The sequence below is a fragment of the Pristis pectinata genome, chromosome 6, assembly GCF_009764475.1.
Source record: "Pristis pectinata isolate sPriPec2 chromosome 6, sPriPec2.1.pri, whole genome shotgun sequence".
NCBI classification, from domain to species: Eukaryota; Metazoa; Chordata; class Chondrichthyes; order Rhinopristiformes; family Pristidae; genus Pristis; species Pristis pectinata.
In genome coordinates, this window is record NC_067410.1 from 51,850,165 (window position 1) to 51,868,786 (window position 18,622).

Below are 18,622 nucleotides of genomic sequence, written 5' to 3' on the forward strand. Positions count from 1 at the left end.
TGAACTACATCAACGCACTCTGTACTAACTCAATGTAACTGCACTGTGTAATGAATTGACCTGTACGATCGGTTTGTAAGACAAGTTTTTCACTGTACCTCGGTACAAGTGACAATAATAAACTAATACCCCCAATCTTCCACCCCTCCCCACGACCCTCACCCACTCCACCCCAACCTCTCCACCCTCCACCACCCCCCAACCCCTCCACCCCCCAGCCTCTCCACCCCCTGTCACCCCATCACCCCCTCCACCCCACCCGATCCCATCAGTTCCTCCTGCCCAATGCCCGGGTCACTTCTCATCGTCCCTCCTGCCTCCCTCTCCCTGACGTCACCCTCCCTCCTTCGCGCTCACGCGGCCGCGCGCTTCCCCATCTGCTGGCCGTGCGGAGCGGCGTTGGCGCGGGTGCGCGCCTCTCTCTCTGGTTGAATGGAGCGGTGTGCGGGTCCCGGCCGGGCTGTGGAAATGGCGGCTGCCGGCGGCGCGTTGTGTGTGGCTCTGCTGGTGCTGACCGACCTGGCGGCGGGCTACAGCTTCCCGGCCAACTACACGTGAGTCCCCGGGGCACCGGGCGTCCCCGGCGGGAGGGGGGCGAGAACAACCCGGGGCTTCGGGCCGGGATGTTGCTCGATGTTTGAGGTGGAAAGAGGAGCTCCTACCGGGTACTCCCGGGAAAGGGGATGGGATAAGACGCTCCCGGTGGGACAGTCCCGGTGGGAAGATTCCACCCGCGGTGAGATGGTCCTGGGGGTTCGGGGAGGGGGCGATGCTCCCGGTGGAAGGACTGGGAAGATCCCACCCGGGGTGAGGTGATCCCACCCGGGGTGAGATGATCCCGGGGGTTCGGGGAGGAGGAGGTGCTCCCGGTGGAAGGACGTGGGAAGATCTCACCCGGGGTGAGACGCTCCCGGTGGGATGGACGGCGCCGGGTCGCTGCGACCTGCGGACGGATGCGATGATGCGCATTTGGCCGCCGTCTTTCCTCGATCTGTGAGGGTCCGGAGTGGAGGGTCGGTGGGGGTGGGCGGAGGGGGTGAATGCACGGGAGCAGGGGGTGGAGGAGGCGGGAAGAGCGAAACCATAGCGGGGAAGGGACGCAACTCGTCCTCCGCGCTCTGCCGGACTTTGTCGCCGGTAAAGTTCCAGGGGAAGGAGTGAAGGAGTGATGAGACCCTGGGACGTGGGAATCAGGGAGAGACCCTGGGGAACGGGGCTGTGGCAGGGGCTGGGGGAGGCCCGGGGAGCGGGACTGGGGGTGGGTAGGAGAGGGATCGGGGCTGGGTGTGGGGTGTGGGAGAGAGCCTGGGGAACAGGACTGGGGGGTGGGAGAGACCCCTGGGAATGGGACTGAGGGTGTGGGAGAGAGCCCAGGGAACGGGGCTGGGTGGGGGAAGAGAGATTCCGGAGATCGGGGCTTGGGGGGGGGGGGGAAGAGGGAGAGACCCCAGGGAACGGGACTAGAGGGGGTAGAGACCCCGGGGAACGGGGATTGGGGGGAGACCTCGGGGAACGGGGCTGGGGGGGCAAGAGATACCTCAAGGAATGGGGCTAGAGGGGGGGGTAGAGACCCCGGGGAACGGGGCTGGGGGGAGACCCCGGGGAACGGGGCTGTGTGGGAGAGAGACCTCAGGGAATGGGACTAGAGGGGAGTGGAGACTCCGAGGAAAGGGGCTGGGCAGGGGTGGGGGGTGGGGGAAGGAAGAATGAGACCCTGGGACCTGGGGGTTGGGGATGGCTTGGTGAATGTAAATGTTGTCTTTGACGGTGAGACCACTTTCAGAGTGGGGTGGCAGTGGGGTCAGTGTCTAGCTCTGGGATGCAGGTGTCCTTGGCCAGAACAACAGGTGCCCATCTCTCTGCGCTGCCCTGTTTTGTCTGCTCACCGCTGGTGACAGTGGGGTCGGTAACGGTGGTGGGTTCGGTGACTGCGGGGTCGATCCGGCGCTGACTTTTTCCTGTGCACAAACCGGCGCCCCGCCGTGCCGCTGTATTCCTAAACCCTGCCTCTCCAGGAGGGCTGAGTACACATTCGGGGATATCAGTGTCGCTGTGCGTTTGCCGCTCTGGATGTGAAATTGTGGGGTTCTGCCGACCCTGCCCTGCAGACGGCGGGGTGAAGGGGTATCCCGGCTCGGCGTTACGTGGGTGGGTGGGGGGAGCTGGTGTGCAATTCCCCGGGTACTGGAGCGGTGCTGCTGAGTGGGACACCGCCAGCACTTACTCAGATCTACTGTTTTGTTAACACTTTATCAATTATTCACAATAAACAACTTTCCAGTGCCGAGAGTGAGTAAGGCAGCGTGTGATGCGGCGAGGTATGAGTAAGGCCGGAGCGGGTGATGGCTGTGGATTTCGCCGGGAGATGATCTAGGGGCAGGAGTTGTTTGAGTTACGGGGGGGGGCGGGGGCAATGAAAAGGGAGCCGCCAGCTCTGGTGAGGCTGAAATTGGTGCAGATACGAGCTGCCTTGCCAAGTTGTAAACACGGGCCAGCACCCCAGTGTTGGCGCATCTGCAGCCGATTTGCTGCGTTCGCCGTGTTAATTCTACAACCATCTTGAGCCGAAATGCCGAAATCGGCTGGAATTCTCCCTGCAACGGGTCTGGGCAGCTTTCTGTAGGTGTCAGGCGAGGAGAAGGCTGTGTGGCGCCCAGTGAGAGGGTGCTGCTCTTGCCCACGGGAGACCTCGCTTCTGAGGCGCATCCCCCCACAAGACTTCGATCGCCCCCTCCCTCCTTCCTCTGTAGGGTCTGTGCGCGGGCCGAGGACACGGTGACTGCTCTCCTTGGCTGGTCGGATCCCGGCCCCGGGTCCGTGTTGGCGGACACACCGAGGGAACTGGCGAACGCTGCAGCGACAGGAATCCCCGGCAGTCGTGTCTCATTGCAGGCACCGGCCATTAACTTGCTTCCATGTCCCGCCGGGGCAAACTGTTGCAGGGGTTCCTGTACGCGGCACACTGCCGTCTCGGTCCTCCCCACCATCGCTATTAAAGCCCACTTACTTATTTTACGTGTGCAGTTTGCTCGCCACTTTAATCGGCGCCTCCCCCTAACGTCGATTTAACATGGTCCTCACCTTAGGAGCATGACCAGCGGGAGTTAGAAGCAGGGAAAAAATCTCTCGTGCCTTTTCCGCCATTCAATAAAACCACAGGGTCGCAGACCCCAAAACGTTGACTGTTTCTCTTCTCACAGGTACTGCCTGACTCACTGAGTCTTCCAACATTTGCTGTTTTTGTTTAAACCTCAGCGCCACTTTCCTGCGCTCACCCTGTATCCCCCTGTTGCCTCAAACATCTGCCTGGAGCCGTGGGCGATTCTCCGGTTACCTGCGCCGGTGACACGTGTGTCCCCAAACCTCCACCGACACCACCTCCCAACCCGTGCCCTTGTGTAATAAAAGGTGACGTGCCCAATATCGCAGCGGACCAGCCACCGAGATGCTTCATACAAAAGGCGAGTGTATCTTTGGAGAGCCCACCTCTCAGTGGGCATCTGTGTGAGGTGTGTATGAAGTCAAAGGGTATAATTGTATAATTTGCACAGGTTGAGTGTAAATCTACTGCAGTATATTCCAGCGTCTGTTTGCGCCCGTCGCAGCAAGGCTGGGCTAGTTCACATTATGCTGGTGTGTATATACACACACACATAGCGTGATTTTTGTTTGAGTGGGGCTGTTATATTTAGAATTGCCGGTGCGGATAATATGTCGTTGTTCGGTACCGCAATTCTTGATGTTTTTCAGAACGGTCAAACGCCAATGCAGCTTTGTCTGGGAATAAGATAAACACTGGATGGCCGGTAGATTATAGGGCCTCTCATCTTGCTGCAACACAAACAGCGCTAGTTCTTATAACGCCAGTAATGCGCTTGTTCCCCATCTTGCCACACCCAAAGGAACAGTGGGAGAACACAGTTTCAAAGGTGCTCTTTTTGGCGTCTCTTCTCATCCCAGTTCTGAATAACTGACTCCTTATGTTAAGACTGTGGTGACCCCTGCCAGTGCAAGCATAATCTCTACCCAAAAGAAAGATAACCTCTCATTCTTGAAAACCCTCAAGAATACAGGTCCTGTCTGTGTTACTCTCCTCACAGAACTATCCCTCACCTGGGAATCAATCTGGTGGTCCCACATTGCATTTCCTTATGTGGGAATTCCAGGTGCGGTCTCATCAAGACCCCATATCATTTCAGTAAGATTACTAGAACACAAATCGTCTTGCAATAAAGACAAATAAACATACCATTAGTTTTCCTAGTTGCTTGCTGTACCCGAACACTAACTTCCGGTGATTTGTGTACAAGGACACCTGGTCCCTCTGAACACCAACACTTTTCAATTTTTCATCACTTTAAAAGTATTTTTTTTCTAATTTCTCTACCAAAGTGGAGGAACTCACATTTTCTGCATTATATTCCATCTACCATGTCCTCCCCCATCCACATAGACTATCTACAATCCCCTGAAGCCTCTCTGCACCCTCCTCTCAACTCTCACTGCCACTCAGCTTGGAATCATCAGCAGACTTTGATATATTGCAATTGGTCATCTCATAGTGCCCTTTTACTGAGGCGCCCCGCTTGTCATAACCTCCAACATCAGAATGACCCATTTATTTCTATTCTATCTATTAAACAGTCCTCAGTCAATGCCAGTATATTACCCCCAATCACAGGTGCTCTAATTTTGCTTAATAGCCTCTCACGTGGCACCTTGTCAAAGACCTTGCATCCAAATACATTACATTCACAGAATTCCCCTTATCTAGTCTAACAGATTTGTCAGCCATAATATCCCTTTCATAAATCCATGCTAAATCTGCCCAATCCTATTAATATTCTCTAAGTGCCTTGTTGTAACTTCTTTAGTAGTTGATCCAAGCATTTTTCCAACTGTTGAAATCAGGGTAAATGTCCTACTGTTCCCTGTTCTCTCTTCCCTCCTTTCTTAAATAATGTGGTTACATTTGCTACCTTTGAGTCCATGGGGTGATTCTAGAATCTATGGAGTTTTGGAAGATGACAACCAATGCAGAGGGTGTCTCCCTTGCTGCCTCCTTGAAAACCCGAGGATGTTGTCATTGGGCTTACTGTCCCACTAATTGCTTCAATGTTGTTTTTTCATTAAATCTAGTATATTTAAGCACCTCATGCACTCTATGCTTCCACTATTTACAGGAATTTCATTAGTGTCTTCTTCCATGAAGACAAACAAAATTTTTCTACATAATTTCTCTGCCATTTCTTCATTCCCCAGTATAATTTCTGCTGTCTCCACTGTGGGAGACCCACATTAAAGTTTGCTAACTTTTTCCTTTTTAGATAGTCACAAAAAGATACAGAACAGAGACAGGTCCCTTGACCACCAAATCCATGCTAACCATCAACCACTGACTTATACTAATGCTACATTAATTTAATTTTTTAATTTCCCACACTCTCACCAACTCCTTCCAGATTCTGCCGCTCACCTACACACTTGGGGCAATTTACAATGGCCAATTCACCTACTAACCTGGGACATGGGAGGAAACTGGAGCACCTGGAGGAAACCCACATTAGAAATTGCAAACTTCAACTGACACCATCTGAGGTCAGGATTGAACCCAGTTCTCTGGCACTGTGAGGCAGCAACTCTACCTGCTGTGCCACTGTGTTGCCTAGCGATAAAAACTTTCACTGTCTGTGTTTATGTTTTTGCTAGATTTTCCTTGTAATCTACTTTCCCTTTCCTCATCAGTGTCCTGGTCCTCCTTTGCTGAATTCTGAAATAGTACTCAGGCTTACTGCTCTTTTTGGCAACATTATAAACCTCTTCCTTTGCTCTGATATCACTTCTGACCTTTCTTGTTAGCCATGTCTGGACCACTTTTCCTGTTGGGAAAGTCTTGAGTTAGCACGCATCCTCACATTATTCTTCCTCTCTGATATTTAGAGGAACCAAATAAGCTGCAGTGGGAAATATATGCATGCAATGTTGAAGCTGCAGCCCAGAGGGTGAAAGTTCAACTAACAAATCAAGAAAATTTACATAATAAATCTGGTGGCATAGGAATGAAAATGATCATGAAAACCAACAGACTGTTGTGAAAAGCCTCACTGGTTCAGAAACATTCTTTAGAAGAAGGGAACCTCTTAACCTTATCCATAGTGTTGCCCGTATGTGACTCCAGTCCCTCAGTATATACCCCCAATGCCTTCTGAAGTGGTTCAGCAAACTGGTCAGTTGTGAAAATTACTGTGATGTTGAATTTTAGGTTTTAACATGAAGGCCGAATGCATGCAGTCTTTTTCCCAAGGAAAGGGAATCAAAACTAGAGGACATAGGTTTAAGTTGAGAGGAGAAAGATTAAAAAGAAATCTGAGGGGCAACTTCTTCACACAGAGGGTGGTGGGTATATAGGATGAGCTGCCAGAGGAGGTGGTAGAGGCAGGTAAATTAACACTTAAAAAGACACTTGGACAGGTACATGGATAGGAAAGGTTTGGGGGGAAATGGGTCAAACGTGGGCAAATGGGACTAGCTTAGATGGGCATCTTGATTGGCATGGACGAGTTGGGCTGAAGGGCCTGTTTCCATGGCTCTATGATCAAGAAAGCAACCCAAGACCAAATCCTCAGGAGCAGCTGGGGACAAGCAGTAAAACCTGGCCTTGCTTCTGTTGTCCAGTTCTGTTATTGTTACTTTTCCTTTGATAGAGTGGTGAAAAACAAGTTCCTGGGAAAAGATAAAATCCTATCAAACTTTGAACCTTGCCGGTACAGAGGAGGGGGGAGTTCCTAGTTTTCTGTAGTTGTGTGCCTCATTTGCTCTCCTTTCTGTAGTCCCCACTCATCACACTTGTAGCAGTATGATACCTTTAACACAGTGAACAAACCCACTGTCATTCACAGACCCAGTGTAGAGTGCCACACAAGGAACATCAGCCTTGGTGTTTCCAATATTTATTTGGATGGAATTATTACTCTTCCAATACTGGAAGTTAAGACAAGTGTGGTGATAACAGAGAGGCAGTTGAAGGGTCAGGGAAGGTGGTAGTGCAAAAGACTGGATGTTGTCTGCAAATCTGTGCAGTTAGCTCTGTTTCTCTCCATGTGGATTCTGTCGGGCCTGCTGAATATTTCCAATGTTTTTCTGCATTTGTTTCATATTTACTGCACCTGCAGTTTTTCAATCCAGAGACACAAGAGACTGCAGATGCTGGAATCTGAAGTAACAAATAATATGCTGGAGGGATTCAGTGGGTTGCACAGCATCTGTTTGGGGGGTTGGGGGGAAGAAATTGTCTATGTTTTTGGTCAAAATCCTGCATCAGGATTGAGAATGGAGAGGGGAGGTGGCCAGTATAAAGAGGAGAAAGGGAGTGGTGAGACAGGGGCTAGTAGGTACTTGGTGGACTGAGGAGAGATGAGGGGCAGATCGAGCCAGGTGGTGGTGGGGGGGTGGGGGGGAGAGTTTGGAAACAGAGGCAGGTGGATGATAGAGGGATGTGGACAAAAGAAAGAGGCAGATGGAGTGAGGTGGGGGGAGGGGAGTATGAAAGTGGAGATAGAGGCTGGAGGGAGATAAGCAGGAACACAAGGGCTCCCAGTGGTAGAATCTGATTAGTAACAGAGATAATAATGGGAATTATTAGGGAAGAGGTGAATGGCAGATAGAACCAGACCCAGCACTGTCTGTTTTTATTTCAGATTTCTAGCATCTGCAGCTTTTTAAAATCGTGTTTTCGGATAATATTGCTAAGGTTTAGCATTTGGAAGGGTATAAGAGTGTCCCAGAAATAGATCCTAGGGAAACTATGAAGGTAACGTCACTTAAATGGAAAAACAACTAATTGTTGGTGACTCTTGCTACGTAAGCAAAATACAACATGTATGGCAGCACAGTGGCACAGCTAGTAGAGCTGCTTCCTGACAGATCAGACCCAGGTTCAATCCTGACCTCCAGCACCATCTGTGTGGAGTTTGCACATTCTCTCTGTGTGACTGTGTGGGTTTCCTCTCAATGCTCCGGTTTCCTCCCACATCCTTAATTGGTCACTGTAAATTGTCCCCAGCGTGTAGACAAATGGAGGAATCTGAGGGGAGTTGATGGGAATGTGGGGAGTGAATGCCTTTCTTGCTGGCTTCTACAGCGATCTGCAGCCTACATCCCGTTGGACCCAAAGCACTGTCTGACCAACACCTGGTCCCTGCTGACTACATTGGAGTTCTGTTTATAAATCCTTCCATCACCTTCTACCATGCAACCATCAATACACTTGTTTTATCTTTAACGCTAGTTCCTCTGTCTTGTCCATCCACCTATACTATTTGCACACATATTCTTGGTCTTGGTCCTAATCTCTGGAACTCCTTCATGGTACCCTTCTACCCCTCTCTTTATCTACCTGCTTTCAAAACCTTTTTAAAAGCTAATCTCTTCAAATAATTGACCTCTTAACTGCTATCAACACAGCTGCTGATTTTTTTTATTTCTGTGGAATGACTTGAGACATTTTTATTTTAAGTGAGAGTTAAAGGAATGTGTGTTATTGTTATCCAGTCTCCCGAAATTATCTACCGTGGCCATTAGAGAACATAGAGAAGGAGGAATCACATTTTTGAAGTGAGGGCAATAGTAGAATCCAGCTGTGCACCCAGGACCATCCAGGTGTGTGTTTCAGCCATACCCCGCTTAACCAGTTGGGGGAGCTTCATAATGCTGTGCAGCTCCAAATACTTAAGAGCAGTATAGCTGAGGAATCATAACCCCGCTGCTCCTTCCTGGGGTACAATGCATGGTGTGGAGAGAACTGTAGAAATAGCAACACTTTCAGTTGGGGCATCTTCCTTATTTTATTTGGAGCCATGCAACATTTTCCATCCAGTATTTTACCAAATGATGCTTTTCCTCTGTAATTCTACTTTGTGTGATGTGAACTGTTTTTACATTGTAGCCATTCTAAGCACTTTTCAACCATGCTGCGCCCCAGTTACTCTGATAACTATTCACATAAGTATAACTCTGATTCCTATATGTTGGCGAGTTAACAATCCATGTGGAAACACAAACACTGTTTGTAATTCTAACCATCTCCACAAATAACGTCTTCCCAGTTAACATTACTGGGCCCCATCTGGCCGCTATGCTATCACTACTACTTTTTGTTACAAGACTATAAGTCCCAGCTACACTGTGTATGTTGCTTAGTAGGCACATGGCTATCCCCTGGGGCCAGTCATAGGCACCATTACATTTCTAAATTGCTGCACTTAGAATACTATGTATCTTTGACCCAGTCCTGGAGGCTTATCTGGTACATTTCTTTTTCAATTATTTAGAGATATAGAGCACTAAATTCAAAATGATCTGCACAGCACTCATAAAACCACCCCCAATAATTTGTTGCATTGTACCGCGGGACAGGAGGAGGCTGAGTAGGAGGCATTTCAGCCTAATCTATTGTTGGTGGCTCCATTTGCCTCCGTTTGCTCCATATCTCTTGATTTTTTTTCCAGCAAAGATCTATTGATTCCAATTTTGAAAACTTTAATTGGGGATGGGCAGAGTGGGAGAGGTGGGAAGCCTTCCAGGAGGAGGATTACATATTTTAACTCTCATGTGAAAAAGGCCCTCCCAAATTCACTCCCGTATGGCCTGAATTTAAATCGTGTTTTCCTCTTCTAAGTTCCCCTTAAAACACGATACAGATTTTCTGTATCTCTCCTATCAAGCCCTTCATCATTTTCAACACCATAAGTTAATACATATCCAAGCTGAAGGTATTGCAAGTAAAAGTTATGTAACGATATCCTCATAATTTAACCCTAATATTTAAGCCCTGGTAACACACTGAGGAATATTAATTCCTCCAATATAGGCATGGGTTTAGAATTGAGCAGCACCGGAACTGCCTAGACAGGCGTTTTATTTAGGTGTCGTCACTAGAAGTTGTAGTTCATTTGGAAATCCTGCTATCAGTCCATTTCCCTTAAACGTACGTGCTTCTTTAACAGGAATATGTTCAGCCAAGTGGTTGACAGATTAACCGTGACATCTTGGATCAGGGTGTTGAGATGCAAAATAGGTGAGAAGTAGTCACTTCTGCGGCGCCCAGAGAGGGGAGGCTGTTGGAGTAGTGAAGTGTCGGTAGCTCCGCGGTTCGCCAGGCTGTGACTGACTGACACCCAGCACACGGAGCAGTGGGGTCCTGGGGTCCGCACACCGTACCCGCCGCGCCCGGGCTGCTCGGGACGGCGGATGGGGCGCGCCTCTGATGCGCGCCTCTCCGCGGGTGCGGGCATCGCGTGCACGCGCGATGCTACGGGAGATGCCGCTGTCTTTAACAGTGCTTCCCCTCCCTGAATCCGCCTTCACACCCCACAACGGGAGCCCTCTCCCCATCCCTCCCTCGGTCCCTCAGTCCTCTCTGTTCCTCTCCCTCACCCTCTCTTCACCCAACCCTCTGCATCACCCTGCGGACGTCCTATCGCCTCAGTTTCTCTACTCCAGCTCCCCCCCCCCCCCCACATTTGCCCTCCATTGACCTCCCTCCCTCAACATCTTTCCCGCCTCCCCCTGCCAGTGTTGTTGGCCTCAGAGTGTCGTGAGCCGCCTTCTCCCGCTCTTTTGCTCCGGCCCGCCTTACCCTCCTCAAGCACTTTTATGGGGACGGATCTTGTCCGGTGGTTATTGTGTGAACTGAGGCGCTGGCACTTTTCTGCTGCAGTCTCTATGATGAGGATGTTAGGCCGTGGTGTCAGGTAGGAATTAATGATGAAGGAACGGTGATATTTCTCTAGGTGGAGATGCAAATAAGAGAAAAGTGAGGTGCCCCGTTTGGTTCTTTGAATGCTGATTCCACCCCCCCCCCCCCCCCCCCATTGCTTGAACCCTTACCATCTATCCTTCTTGTGTATACTCTGGGTCACTGGAGAAACAGCTGGTATTGAAAAACTGTGTTTAAATGAGTCTGTGCAGGTGTGAAGTGGGAGAAGAAAGACTGGACAGGCTAGGGTTGTACATACTGGAATTTAGAAGAGTGAGAGGGGATAATTAAATCACAGGGTCCGGATGGGCCTTGACAGGGTGGATGTGGGGGGGATGCTTTTTCTTGCAGGAGAATCTAATGTCACAGAGTCGTATAGCACAGAAACAGGCCCTTCAGCCCAACATGTCCATGCTGATCTTTTTGCCCCTCAACACTAATCCCATTTGCCCACATTAGGACCATATTCTTCTATGCCTTTTCTATTTAAGTGCCTCTTAAATGTCATAATAGAAATAACTAAAAACTTCTAAGAACTAAAATGTAGTAGCTAGATCTAGGGGTCGCCGTTTTAAAACAAGAAATCACCCATTTAAGGTTAAGTAAAAAGTGCTGGGGGGGGGGGGTGGCAGAGAGCTGTTGGCTGAGTGATCTCCCTCTAAACTGTAAACTTTCTACGATTCAATGAAGTGGAGTTTTTTCTCTGAGAGGACTGTTAGTCTTTGGTACTGTCTTCTTCAAGGACTGGTGGAAGCAAATCCTTTGAATATCTTTAAGGCAGGGGTGAATACATTTTCAGATCAGATCAGAATATATAATCAGATCAGCTAATACCTTATTAAATGTTGGAGAAGGCTTGAGGGGCTAAAACGCCTACTCCACTTCTAACTTGTAACTTCAGATAAATTTGTTGGCAAACAAGCTAAAGCAAAAGGAAGGGATTGTGGTGGATTAGTGGTACAGTCAATGGAAAATGCAGAGAGGCAGGTGATCTCGTTTCACTGACCTATCAAGTTCCACACACAGCTAGAATCTAATTTGGGACAACTTTTAGAGAGCAAAAGGGAGGCCCTTGAAGAGACTGAATTCCAGAACAGTTCAAAAGTCTTGGGTCTACTTGGATAATGCTCTCCACAGCAGGTTGAATTCTGTCTTTTTAATGGAATTCAACCTGTTTCCCTGTTATTTTTCCAAATACTTACCTAATTCCCTTTAGAAAGCTAATATTGAATGGGTATCAGGCAGCATATTCCAAATTCTAACTACTTGTTGGCTAAGAGTAAGTTTTCCATATGGTTGTCAGCCCATCAGAGGTAGGAAACAGCTTCACTTTATTTAAAAACCCTTATGAATTTTAAAAGCTCCATTAAGTATCTTCTTAGTTTTCTCTGCCTAGAGTGCCAAGTTGAAAGATGAGCTGCTGTCCTTTAAACTTACATTGAGCACAGGGAGGTCAGTGTGGGAGTTGGATGGAGAATTAAAATAATAGGCAACCAGAAGGTTGTCCTGTCTGTGTCTGATCTCCCCAGTGTAAAGAACACCACATTATGAGTGCACAAAGATAAGTTGCTCTTTTATCTGGGAAGAGTATTTGGACTACTGGATAATGGAAATGGAGAGGGAATTACATGGCAGAGATGCAGATGCTCAGGAAGATTCTGTAGGAAGTTGAGGTTGTGGTGCTGGTGAAGGAGGAGTGGATTTGGAAGGAATGTTCCTGTGGAATTTTGAAAGGGAGAGGAAGGGAAGGTGTATCAGGAGGTATTGAAGATGGCAAAGAAAGCTCCACTGAAAATGTAGGATAGTTGGATGGGCAAAGGGAAATGGGGGAGGGATAGGAAGGATGGAGAGTAAAATCTTCCAAAGAGTACTGTTATGCACTGAGGATTTTTAGAACCCGAGTTTACAGGGATAATGGCAGTGGATGAGTCACTCAGTCACATCTTTCACTGTTGGAATTCTCAGAACCTGGGAATTCAATGAAACAGGGCATGTGAATAACAAAGAAATTCAAGTCCAAGAGAATGACAGAGCATGTACACTGAAAACTCAAAAGGGGAAAATTATGACCATCTGGGGCAGAGAAGAAATCAATTCAAGGGCCATCCCAGTTCAGGAAGGTCCTTAACCACCTTACTCTGGATCTTGTACCAGAGATGAATGAATGAACGAGATGGCAGCATTCCACCAAGATCGGTATTCTGCTAAGAGTGCAGATTAATTCAAGTAGCAGTGTGCAAGTCAAGTTGTATTTGAACAGAGGCCAGGAATAGGTTTATTTCCATGCTTGGCATCCATAACGGGTCTTAAGATCTTGCTGAATTACCCTACTCTAAAAGCTTGGGAACGTTGTTGGGTGGGCTGGGAAATTGGGAATGTCTTTTCATTAGATAGTTTGTTGGGATGGGAAAGAGCGAATCATTGCTAGGTTTGATCATAGGCATCAGGCATTTGTGAGAGACTGCTGGCTTGCAACAGTTATGACACACACCTCATCATTACCATCGGCTTTGGTAAGCACTGGTGAGCATAAATAATACCGATGCCCTCTGTGGCAGTTAATATTAATGTTAGCTTTTCTCTTCATTAATGGGATGTTGGGTTCACTGGCAAGGTCAGTATTTATATCCCTTTCCTGCATGCCTTTGAAAAGGCGTTGGTGAAAAGCTGCTTTGAACAGCCTTTGTTCATCTGGTGAAGGTGCTTCCACAGAACTGCTGGGGAGAAGTTCCAGTATTTAGAGTTAGCGACAGTGAAAGACCAGTGATATTTTTACAAATTAGGATGGTGTACAACTTGGAGGGGAACCTGCAGGTGGTGGTGTTCACAAACACATGCTGCCCTTGTCCTTCTTGGAGGAGTAGGGGGTTTCCTTAATAATGTTTTAGACCTGAGGCCTTGAGATTTCATGGGTTCTAGTATCAACATTGAGGACTACTAGAGCTAATCCAACTAAACCTGGAGGTCTGTTCTGCTGGTGGGACCGGATGTGTCCAGACTGTGATGGAGAAATCTGCCAAGTTGGCTATAAGATAACATTCAGTGAGTACCTTCATGCCAGGCTGTTGCTTGGCTTGTCTGTAGGGAAGCTTTCTTAGTTTATTCTCCTAATGTAGACACCAGTCCCAGATGTTCATGCAGAGGACTCTGCAAGGTCATCTGGGTTGGGAAGAACTTTCATGTTTAGATCAAGTGCCTAGGTCAATGGTAGGTGATTGTCCAGTTTCATTCTCACTGTGTTTCAGTGTACTGGTTCTGATATAATTCATGGGCTGTTCCATGGACAACAGCTAATCTTTGGCAATAAATTTGCCTGGACTGAGCTAATGCAACATAAGAACAAAATGCTGGAGAAGGTTAGCAGGTCAGACAACATCTGTGGAGAGTGAAACAACATTTCAGGTTGATGATGAAAAATCAGATGACAGCTCATTGACCTGAAACATTAACTGTTTCTCTCTCCACAGACGCTGCCTGATCTACTGAGTGTTTCCAGCATTTTCTGGCATTAGTTCAGATTTCCAATATATGCAGCCTTTTGTTTCTCAGTTACAGCAACTGCTTCCCCACTGTGTAGTCCTCCAAGATGTTATGTGGTACTAAACGGTATTGGCAATGGATCAACCCTGACATACAGGGGGAAGAGTAGCAGGGAATGTGACCAAAATTAGTCAGTGGAAAGATTGGTTGAAAAGTTCTTGAAGTTGCAGAGGGAAGGATATCCTGGTAGAGAGTGAATCCCAGAGGACAGGGGCTGAGTGACCTGGATGAGGAGAACTGTCAGGGTTCATATAGAACAACAGGTAAACCAGTTTGAGTGTGTACAGGAACACTGAGGCGGAGAAGGTCACGTAGATTAGGTAGTTAGGGAAAAAGAATCAAGCTGAGCATTTCTCTGGTGTACAGGAAGATGTGGATCTCAGTAAGAGAGTGAGAATGTGCTGTTGCATACAGATGTCTCGCATTCACATTGGAGCTTGGTAAGGAACTATTAGACAGATTAAGCTTGTCAACTCTGAGAAAGTGTTTTGGGGTTGTGGGTGGGGGTGTTGCTAGCAGAAAGGGAGAAGTCAGGGTTGAACTGTGAGATACTTGGAGTGTAAAGAGGAAGTTGATTTCGGCTGGGCGCAGGAGATATAGCTGGTTAATGCCAGCAACATTCCTGCAAGTTTAACCAAGTTAGCAGCGGGACAGTTCATGACTAGACAAGCAATGTTTCTGGGAGCTTGGCAAGTAAGATAAAGAAGATCTCAACACATTCTCTATGTGTATCAGGAGCAAGAGGTTAACTAGGGAAAAAGTGGGTCCCCTGAGGGATGAACGGGTTAATCTATGTATGGAACAATGGAATGTGGGCGAGGTCCTCAAAGAATTCTGGAAGGACATACAGAGTAAATGGCAGGGATCTTAGGAGACACAAGAGACTGCAGATACTAGAACCTGGAACAACACACAAAGTGCTGGAGGAACTCAGCGGGTCAGGCAGCATCTGTGGAGGGAAATAGACAAACAACTTTTTGGGTCAATGCCCTTCATCTGGACCTTAAGAATGTTGATGTATAGAAAAACCTTGGGTGCATGTTCCATAGCTCCCTGAAAATGGTGACACAGGTGGATGGCGTAATGCAGAAAACATTTGGTATGTTTGCCTTCAAATGCCAAGGCATTGAATATAAAAGCTGGGACTTCATGTTGCAGCTGTACAAATCATTTGGTAAAACATACTTGGAGTGTTCTATACAGTTCTGGTTGCCATATTACAGGAAGGATGTGATAGCAACAGAGAGAGTGCAGAAGAGATTCACCAAAATGTTGCCTGGAATGGAGGGCTGTAGTTATAAAGAGAGATTGGATAGGCTGGGTTAATTCTCATTGGAATGTAGGAGGCTGAGAGGTGACCCTATAGAGGTTTAGAAAATTATGAGGGGCATTGATAGGATAGGTAGAGCCTTTCTTCCAGGGCAGGGCAGTTCATAACACAGGTTTAACATGAGAGGGGAGAAATTTAAAGAGGATGCGAGGGGCAAGTTCTTCACATAGAGGGTGGTGAATATCTGGAATAAGCTGCCAGAGGAGTGGTAGAGGCACGCACACCTACAATATTTAAAAGGCGTTTGGACAGGTACTTTGAAAGGCATAGAGGGATACGGGATTAGGGTAGATGGGATTAGTGTAGATGGGAATCACAATTGGCATAGATGAGGTGTGCTGAAAGGGCCTGTTTCTGTGCTGTACATGCTTCACCAAGGGGAAGGTGGTGAATTCAGGGAGGGATATGTTGGTTTTCTGGAGCATGTCAGTATTAAGAAGATGGAAGTGTTAGATGTCATGTAATGCACTCAGGTTGATAAATCCCAGGGCTGGCTGAGATCTATCTCGGCTTACTCCAGGAAGCAAGGAAGGAGAGAGCTGCTGCCCTGATGGAAATTTTTGCACCTTTGTTAGCCGCAGGTGAGGTAGCAAGAAGACTGGTGGATAAGTAACATTGCCCTTTATTTAAGAAGGACAGCAAAGATAAGCAAGGTAATTACAGGCTGGTAAGCCTTCTATTAGCAGTAGGAAAATTATTTGGGGAAATTCAAAGGGACAGGATTTCTGTACATTTGGAAAGAAAGGCAGGGACTAATCAGGAATAGTGAGCAAGACTTTGTGTGAGGACAAACCTGTTTTACTAATTTGATTGAGGTTTTTGAGGAGGTAACTAACGTGAAGGCAGGGTGGTAAACATTGTCTATATGGACTTTAGTAAGGCATTTGACAAGTTCCACATGGGAGGCTGACCCAGAAGGTTAAGGCACATGGCATCCAAAGCAAGCTGGCTAATTGGATACAGGGTTGACTTGGTGACAAGAGGCAGAGGGTAGTGGTGGAAGGACATGCTTCTGATTAGGTCTGTGATCAGTGGTGTACTGCAGGGATCAGTGTTGGGACCTTTGTTGTTTGTGATATTAACATTTTGGATGTGAAAGGAGGAAGATGTGGTTGGATAGGAAGGAGGTGGTTGAGCTGGAGAGGGTGCAGAAGAGATTGGACAGACTGGGCTTGTTTTCCCTGGAGCGAAGGAGGCTGAGGGGGACCTGATAGTGTTATATAGAATTATAAGAAGCATAAATAGGGTAGATAGAATCTTTTACCCATGGTAAGGGTATCAAAAACAAGAGGGCATGTTTAAAGTGAGAGGAAGGAGTTTTAAGGGAGATCTGAGGGTTAGGATTTTTTGCACAGAGAGTGGTTGATGTCTGGAAAGTGCTGCCAGAGGAGGTGGTGGAATCTGATATAATTATGATGTTTAAGAGGCATTTAGACAGGTATGTAAATAGTAAGGACATAGACAGATGTGGTCCTAACCTGGGCAAATGGGATTAATGTAGATTTGCAAAAAGATTAGCGTGGATGTGGTGGGCTGAAAGGCTCATTTCTGTGCTCTGTGACTCTGTTTAGGAGATGTGCCCCACCTTAAAATGCTCAGGTTACTGACAAGTGATCTGTGGGTACTGCAGTGGAGGAGGAGCTTAGATCTTGGAGCAGTCACCTCAGAGGTATCTTCGAAAAAGCAATGAGTACTAATGGCAACAAGACCCCAGTGAAGTTGCCAAGGTATCAGTCATTCACAGTGATTCATACCTTAGAAACAGGGGTAGCCTACTCAACTCTTTAATCTGGTGCATTTATTTCAATTCTGGCTGATATGTACCTCATTTCCTCACTTTATTCAATTTTCCTTACCCAACAAGTATCCATCAATCTCAGTCTTGACTGCCAACTGCCATTACCCCTTTCGGAGAAAGTACCAAATTTTCATTGTTCTTTATGTGAAGTACTTTCTCTTCTCTGTTATCTCAATGCCAGAAGTGTCAGGGAGGGAGGGTTACAGTGCAGATCATCCATTATCTCTTTCAAAAGCAGACAGGGCTCACAGTTGCTGAAGAGTATGCCTTCTGATGCACTCTCCTCTGTTGTATGGGGTGCGTGGGGGAAGATTGTTGCAAGCACTGAATGGACTTTTCCTATTCAAAATGTTCTTTTCAACAGTATATTTTCACCCCTGGTCTTAGTCAGAGAATAGCTTAACTCTATTGTTTGGTCTGTGCCCTCATTGTTCTGAGGTTGTCAGTACAGAAAATAGTTTTTCTTTTTGTATCTTGTTAAACCTTTTTATCATTTTAAATGGTTAGATTACCCCATAACCTCCCAATCTTAAGGAATGGAATGCAGTTTTAGGCACCCTTTCCTAGCTGTCCTGACATCATTTGCAGAGTTATGCTGGCTCCCTTCCCTTCCAGATCCAATATCTTGGTTGGATGATGTAGGGTTGGGTATAACTGACTTTGAAAATAATTTGTTCTGAACCAATTTGATACCACTAATGTGAGAGGAGCAGTACTCTTTCTTCCTTCTCAAATTTATTCTAGCGACAGGGCAATATGTGACCTTTCCTTCAAGTAACTGTGAAAAGCTGAAGGCAGGTGTCACAAAGGGAAGAGTTTCACAGACCAGCAACAAGCTCCAGTGGTGGGTAGAGTGATTAGCTTCTGGAGCTAAGGGAAAACGGTTAACAGGTGTTCATGCTAAAACATCCTTTGTAAAGTTGACAATGCTTTTTTCCAATATTAGATGTTTCTGACACAGATGTTTTATTTTGGTTTTCTGTCCAGTTAAAAAATGGTTTAGAGGTCAGCAGAAGCTGGGCGTTGTTTATCAGGGGATAAACTTGTGTTCATGGGAGTGTAACGGTTAGTGTAATGCTATTACAGTGCCAATGATCAGGGTTCAATTCCCGCCGCTGTCTGTAAGGAGTTTGTATGTTCTCCCCATGACTATGTGGGTTTCCTCTGGGTGCTCCGGTTTCCTCCCACATTCCAAAGA

At 47.1% G+C, this 18,622-nt stretch overlaps 1 protein-coding gene across 4 annotated transcripts in view; it reads left to right on the forward strand.

The window, feature by feature from the left end:
* Positions 1 to 444: 444 nt before the first annotated feature.
* Positions 445 to 18,622, forward strand: part of cacna2d2a (calcium channel, voltage-dependent, alpha 2/delta subunit 2a) — a 602,032-nt gene continuing 583,854 nt past the window's right edge. For all 4 annotated transcript variants that reach the window (XM_052017908.1, XM_052017909.1, XM_052017910.1 and 1 more), the window contains exon 1: positions 445 to 554. In XM_052017908.1, coding sequence (XP_051873868.1) covers positions 469 to 554 — 86 coding nt within the window. In that variant the 5' untranslated portion in view covers positions 445 to 468. The remainder of the gene's footprint in view (positions 555 to 18,622) is intronic.